We start from the raw sequence: 7,500 nt of genomic DNA, 5'->3' as shown, positions 1-7,500 counted from the left end.
ATACTACAGCGCCACCCAGTTTTTTGTGTGTTTTTTCCTGCATGCAGTTTTATTTGTTTTTTTCCTATCGAAGCGGATTTTTCTACAGAATTTTGCCAGGAACAAACCCTTTTGTTGCCGTGGGTTCTTTTACGTGCGCTAAGTGCATGCTGCACACGGGACCTCGGTTTATCGTCTCATCCCAATGACAAGTTCCCAGACCACCACTCAAGGTCGAGTGGAGGGGGAGAAAATATCGGCAGCTGAGCCGTGATTCAAACCAGCACACTCAGATTCTCTTGCTTCCTAGGCGGACGCGTTACATCTAGACCATCACTCCACATGTAGCGTAGTGTTGTGTTGTGTTGTGTTGTGCTGTGTTGTGTTGTGCTGTGCTGTGCTGTGCTGTGCTGTGCTGTGCTGTGCTGTGTAGTGTAGTGTTGTGCTGTGCTGTGCTGTGCTGTGCTGTGTAGTGTTGTGCTGTGTTGTGCTGTGTTGTGCTGTGCTGTGCTGTGCTGTGTAGTGTTGTGCTGTGCTGTGTAGTGTTGTGCTGTGCTGTGCTGTGCTGTGTTGTGCTGTGTTGCGTAGTGTAGTGTTGTGCTGTGCTGTGCTGTGCTGTGCTGTGCTGTGCTGTGCTGTGCTGTGCTGCGTAGTGTAGTGTAGTGTAGTGCTGTGCTGTGCTGTGCTGTGTTTTGCTGTGTAGTGTAGTGTTGTGCTGTGCTGTGCTGTGCTGTGCTGTGTTGCGTAGTGTAGTGTAGTGCTGTGCTGTGCTGTGCTGTGCTATGTAGTGTTGTGCTGTGCTGTGCTGTCCTGTGTTTTGCTGTGTAGTGTAGTGTTGTGCTGTGCTGTGCTGTGCTGTGTAGTGTTGTGCTGTGCTGTGTAGTGTTGTGCTGTGCTGCATTGTGCTGTGTATTGTAGTGTTGTGCTGTGCTGTGCTGTGTAGTGTTGTGCTGTGCTGTGTAGTGTTGTGCTGTGTTGTGTTGTGTTGTGCAGTGCTGTGCTGTATTGCATTGCATTGCATTGTATTGTATTACTCTTTTTGTCACAACAGATATCTCAGTGTGAAATTCGGGCTGCTCTTCCCGGGGGGAACTACACAAAGAGCGTCACAAATTTTGGTGTTTTTTTTCCTGCCTGCAATTTCATTTGTTTAGAATTTTGCCAGGAACAACCCATCTGTTGCCGTATGTTCTTTAACGTGCGCTAAGTGCTTGCTGCACACGGACCTTGGTTTATCGTCTCATCCGATTGACTAGCGACGAGACCACCATTCAAGGTCTAGTGGAGGGGGAGAAAATACTGGCGACTGTGGGGTTGGAACCAGTGCGCTCAGATTCTCTCGCTTCCTGGACGGACGCGTTACCGCTGGGACAACACTCCGGAAACAGAAACACTATCAGGCACGTGCAAGGCAAGGCAAGGCAAGGCAAGGCAAGACAAGGCTAGGCAAGGCAAGGCAAGGCAAGGCTAGGCAAGGCAAGGCAAGGCAAGGCTAGGTAAGGTCGGCCGTTTATTTCATGTACCCACAGGGGACAGCCAAACATCACAAACATGCCTTTTTACAACCCCACCCCCACCGACCCACAACACAAATACACACAGACCCAACACACACACACACACACACACACACACACACACACACCAAAAAACAAAAAAAGAAACCTTCCCTTCCCACCCATCCTCCTAAGGTGTAAACCATACACACATAATACACAAACCCACCCACCCACCCACCCACCCTAGCAATGCCCCCTAACCCCCCACGCCCCCTCCTCCCCCACCGAACACAGACCCAACACACACACACTCACCACACACTGACCAAGCCACGCCCATCCCACCCACCCACCACGCCCATCCATGTGGAGTGATGGCCTGGAGGTAACGTGCGCCCAGGAAGCAAGAGAATCTGAGCGTGCTGGTTCGAATCACGGGCACAGTCGCCGTATTTTCTCCCCCTCCACTAGACCTTGAGTGGTGGATTAGACGCTAGTCATTAGGATGAGACGTTAAACCGAGGTCCCGTGTGCAGCATGCACTTAGCGCACGTAAAAGAACCCACGGCAGCAAAAGGGCTAACCCTGGCAAAATTCTGTAGAAAAATCAACTTCGATAGGAAAAACAACAACACAAAAACTGCACACAGGAAAAAATACAAATCAATGGGTGGCACTCTCAGTGTAGTGACGCGCTCTCCCTGGGCAGAGCAGCCTGAGTTTGAAATCTGTTGTGACAAAAATTAGTAATACAATACAATCCCCAAACCCACGCCATACCCACCAAACCCCCTTCCCTCCCCCCCAACACAAACACAGCACCCCCCTCCCCCGTCCCCCTCACACACACACACACAACACACACATCCACCCACCCCCACACCCCAAACCACGCCCACCCACACAGCCACGCACCTCGGGAAGAGATCCACGGATCTCGACGTACTGGACTTTGTCCTCCAGCATTTCCTGCATGGCCCTCAACAGGTAGTCCCTCCAGACGGGCCTGTAGTACAGCAGGCCCCTCACCTTGCCGAAGTAGCCCTCAAACGCGTCCCACACCGCGTTGATGTCGGGGTAGGCAGTGGCAGGGTCTGGCGTCACAAGGCTCAGGTTCTGATACAGGCTAGGGAACAATGCCAATGTTTGCCAATGTTTTATTCAGATCAGGCCACAGCCTCTGCCTGATGGGGAAATTACATAACGGTAGGCGAATAATATTCATAACATGAGCGCAACTACTTAGCACATGTTAACACAAGAGGCAAAGCCTTCAAGACTCACTTGTGCTTCGCGCTTTATCCATTAAAGGAATCACGAGGAGAAAAAAACAATATTAAAACAAGAGAGGCAAGGCCTTCAAGACTCACTTGTGATAAATTAAGTCCCCTTGCATTAATTACAGAGTAATTTCCCTTCTTTACTATCTGCACCAAAACGTTTGCAAAAATAAATAAAAATTCCATGCTTAGCAAAAGAAGTTCCCGTTTGAACAAAAAATGATAATAATGACTGCTCTTGTTGTTGTGTCAGAATATGAGATCAAAGTGCCAAGTTTAGAGAATACAAAAAATATAAATATAACAGTAAATGCAGTTTGCATATAATTAGGCTTCTTTTTAAAAAATTTTTGTGCCCATCCCAGAGGTGCAATATTGTTTTAAACAAGATGACTGGAAAGAACTGAATTTTTCCTATTTTTATGCATAATTTGGTGTCAACTGACAAAGTATTTGCCGAGAAAATGTCAATGTTAAAGTTTACCACGGACACACAGACACACGGACACACACACACACACACACACACACACACAGAGACAACCGAACACCGGGTTAAAACATAGACTCACTTTGTTTACACAAGTGAGTCAAAAAATCGCTGAAAAGTGCTCTGTATTAAATATGATCACTAAGATAAGCTTGGGAGAGAAAAAAGGCATGCTAGAGGGATCCAACCATGCATGTTCACTTCTGAAGCAAGCAGACTAATCCCCACTGCTGCAGTGTATCTGACGTCATTGGACTCAATTTAATACTTAAAGCAATGTTGACGTTTTCTTCTTCATGCGATAAGATGTGATTGTAGTGGACGTAACAACGTCGTTTGAATCATGTTTTTTGTTTTGTTTTATTATAATTATCTCGATTATTCTTTTATTTCGGCGGTAAAGAAGACGTTGCCATCGCTTCACGCACATCGCAACAAATGGTAGATCTTTAGATCTGCACGAACCAGTCTACAATGGGCTAAAAGAAACTATTCATTCAATTTTTCTTTTATGTTCATTCCAGTTGATTCAGTGTCCACTTTAGAATATTCATGTGCAGTAAACACCTTGATGGTGTAGTTAATATCACTGTATGTGTTCTGTTCAGAATTTGTACTTCTTTCCTTTTAATTGTGAACAAGAAAAACGAGGTCATGTCGTCTTCAAACACAACCTACCTTCCAGTAACTCAGTGGGAAACGGTTTTTAGAATGTTCGGATTTCGGAACGAATCTCAACGAAATAAACCGTTAATGATTCGAAAAAACGGCTTAAATCGGGAGACTTACAATCTGTTATTGGTATGACTGTGATTTTTTTTCATACCATGTTTAAGCCAAATTTGGTATTGGCAGACAATGTATTTCCAAAGAAAATGGCAATGTTAAAGTTTACCACTCACACACACACACACACACACACACACACACACACACACAACCGAACACACGGTTATAACATAGACTCACTTTGTTTACACAAGTGAGTCAAAAAGTAGTAAAAACATAACACAAGAATGCATCCAAGTTGTACTAATATACAACGGGTTTTGTAGACAAATAAAGCCATGTTAGTTAAGACAGGCTGAGAGAGAGACAGAGGGAGGGAGAGGGGGGGAGGGAGAGAGAGGGGGAGCAGGAGAGAGAAGGGCAGGGGGAGAGAGGGGGGCGAGAGAGAGGGTGGGGAGAGAAAGAGGGAGAGAGAAAGAGAGAGGGGGTGGGTGCTGGGGGGCGGGGGGGGGCTGGGGGGGGGGGGGGCTGGGGGGGGGGCGGGAGAGAGAGAGATAGGGGCGTAAGAGAGAGAAACAGAGAGAGAACTCAGAACTTAAAACGATTATTTATTCGAGGATTAAGATTTTTGGCATAGCCTATTCTATAAGGAAAGAGAGTGAGAGACAAAGAGAGAGCGAGAGAGAGACAAAGAGAGAGAGACAAACAGAGAGAGAGAGACAAAGAGAGAGAGAGACAAATGGAGAGAGAGACAAAGAGAGAGAGAGACAGAGAGAGAGAGAGAGACAAAGAGAGAGAGAGAGACAAAGAGAGAGAGAGAGACAGAGAGAGAGAGAGACAAAGAGAGAGAGAGAGACAAAGAGAGACAGACAAAGAGAGAGAGAGAGAGACAGAGAGAGAGAGACAAAGAGAGAGAGAGACAAAGAGAGAGACAAAGAGAGAGACAGAGACAAAGAGACAAAGAGAGAGAAGGAGAGAGAGACAGAGAGAGAGAGAGAGAGAGACAAAGAGAGATAAAGAGACAAAGAGAGAGAGAGAGAGGGGCGCATGTAAAAAAATCCATGGCAACGTGACCGCTGTAACTGGCAAAATTTCCTTGTATACTTCACTAAAATGCACGCAGGAGAGTGAGTGTGTGTGTGTGTGTGTGTGTGCGGGCGCGCGCGCACGAAGATATACATAACCATTTATATACATACGCATGTATTAAACTGTGCAGTTTAAGGACAAATACTAACAAAGACCCAAGATTTTTTTTTTTGCAGTACAATGAATAACCACCCTACCCCCCCCACCCCCCCCCCCCGCCCCCAACCCCAATCCCTCAGTACTATCTCTCCTCACTACTATCACCCATATCATGATGCTTTCATGAAATTGTATGTAGTTGTTAAAAAAAAGAAAAGAAAAAGAACATTTATCACAAAAATGATGATACATAAAATAGAATAAAACTTACGTTTTGTCAAACTCGGAGGCATTGCCGTGTTGGGCTCTGAAGTTAGATACAAGGTCCCACTTGCAATCTGTGCCACGGACAAAAAAAAAAAAAAAAAAAAAAAAAAAATATATATATATATATATATATACCACAGTCAAATCAATCGCTGAAGTGCATAAATTTAAGTTATGCTACACGTTATTTGTCAGGTTAACTCTGTGTGTGTGTGTGTGTGTGTGTGTGTGTGTGTGTGTGTGCGCGAGCGCGCGCGCGCGTCGTGTCGTCGTCGTCTCGTTCACGTAACGTCGTACACCTTGAACTGACAAAAAGAAACAAACTCCAGAGTTCAGAAGACTTTCATTCCACACTGATTTCACCTGTCTGTGTGTGTGTGTGTGTGTGTGTGTGTGTGTGTGTGTGTGTGTGTGTGTGTGTGTGTGTGTGTGTGTGTGTGCATGCGCGCGCGTGCGTATGTCTGTGACTGTGGTGTACGTGCGCGCGTGTGCGTGACTGCGGCCTGATTGAATGACACTGGAAACGAATGTCGAGCGTCTTAAATCATGGCAGCTGTCAGTCGGCTCTACCCAGGCAAGGAGGTGGCCTGTTGTGCAGATGATCTGCTGTCTGTGCAGCGCTTAGACCTTGGTCTCCGAGCGAGGATGTAGGCAGCCGCTGTATAAAGTATCCGTATCAACCACTGACTGACTGACTGAAACCATTTATTGTCAGATTAACTGTTTGTTGTACCGACATTTTCGCAACCATTTGAATAAAATATTTACTGAGCAACACAAGGAAATTCTGATTTGAGGGAAAGTATGATTAAAAAAAAAATAATAATAATAAAAAATTAACAAATCAAGTTACCAAATTTCATTAATAACATTATCTCCAAAAAAAATATTCTAACGCACAGACATACTCACATACGTTTCTCCCCCACCCTCTCCCTACATACATCCATGCATGCACACAAACGCCCATTATAATTCCCCCACCTCATTCCCCTGCCCACTCACTCACTCACACACACACACACACACACACACACACACACACACACACACACTGTCTCTCACTCTTTCTCATCAAATTAAGGTTTCGTAATGTTATCAAGACGACATATTACATGTTAGGGTCGTACAGTTCCACTAATTAGAATAATGGGAACTTTGCTCTACAAGTAAATCTGACGCTATCACCCAAAACGAAACACTACTTTGGATTAAATAAAACAGAGGGGAACCTCTGCAGGGGGACTCACTGACTCACTCACCGGAGCTGTCCGGCTGATGGTCACTGAACTTGAAGTGGACCTGAAGCTGGGAGTCGACACACATGTAGAGGTGGGGCCGGTAGGTGACGTTCTTTATCACCCAGTCCAGGCTCACCATCGCCGTCTTGTGCACGTGCAAGATGGCCCCTGTTCCGATCAGACAAGTCAGTCAACCCTCTGGTTTGTACAGAGCACAGTGAACGACTCAGACAGACAGACAAACAAGTAAAAACCAAGAGCAAGAGAGCGAGCGGCCACTGGACTGACCTTTGGGCATTTTCCGGATGATCCTGAAGGACTCTGTGGACTCCATGGCCGGTCTGGAGGTCAGGAAGTTCATGGGCATCTCCGCCCCGCCGTGCATGGCGTCTGCCACCACCTTCCTCTTTTCCTCCAGCAACATCTTGTCCACGGCCTGCTCCCAGCAGGTCAAGGTCGTGTTGTCCCCGAGGCCTCCCACACGGCGGGCGAGGTCCTGGTTGATGAGGCTGTCCCTCCGCCTGGCGTAGTCCTCTGGCATGGACAGCACCACGCCACACAGCAGGGAGGCCAGGGCTAGGAAGCCGCTTGCACGTGCTGCACGCATCACCATCTGGGAAAAAAACAGAAAGGGTGATGACCTCTTTTTCCTTTTCTTTTTTTCTGCCCCATCATCTGCACCGTTTCTGTGGCATCACTCCCACGCCGCTCATTCTGAGTCCCCCATACACGGCCACACCCGGGTTCGTCTGTCGCAGTCCCAGTGTCGGCAGTCCGCAGGGAACTATCGATGTTAGGTCGCCAGGAGGCCCACACACCAGAGGAGA

The 7,500-nt window shown here is 46.8% G+C and overlaps 1 protein-coding gene across 1 annotated transcript in view; it reads right to left on the bottom strand.

Moving 5' to 3' along the window:
* The window catches only part of LOC143301122 (adenosine deaminase AGSA-like), a 24,486-nt gene that overhangs the window by 12,859 nt on the left and 4,127 nt on the right, over positions 1–7,500 (bottom strand). The window contains exons 2-5 of the mRNA XM_076615177.1: positions 6,962–7,286; positions 6,695–6,841; positions 5,437–5,503; positions 2,394–2,604 (exon numbers count right to left, since the gene is read on the bottom strand). Coding sequence (XP_076471292.1) covers positions 2,394–2,604; positions 5,437–5,503; positions 6,695–6,841; positions 6,962–7,286 — 750 coding nt within the window. The remainder of the gene's footprint in view (positions 1–2,393; positions 2,605–5,436; positions 5,504–6,694; positions 6,842–6,961; positions 7,287–7,500) is intronic.

The sequence above is a fragment of the Babylonia areolata genome, chromosome 27 (genome assembly GCF_041734735.1).
Source record: "Babylonia areolata isolate BAREFJ2019XMU chromosome 27, ASM4173473v1, whole genome shotgun sequence".
Lineage (NCBI taxonomy): Eukaryota > Metazoa > Mollusca > Gastropoda > Neogastropoda > Buccinidae > Babylonia > Babylonia areolata.
The sequence above is the reverse complement of the archived record's forward strand: the minus strand, read 5'-3'. Positions and strand labels throughout refer to the sequence as shown.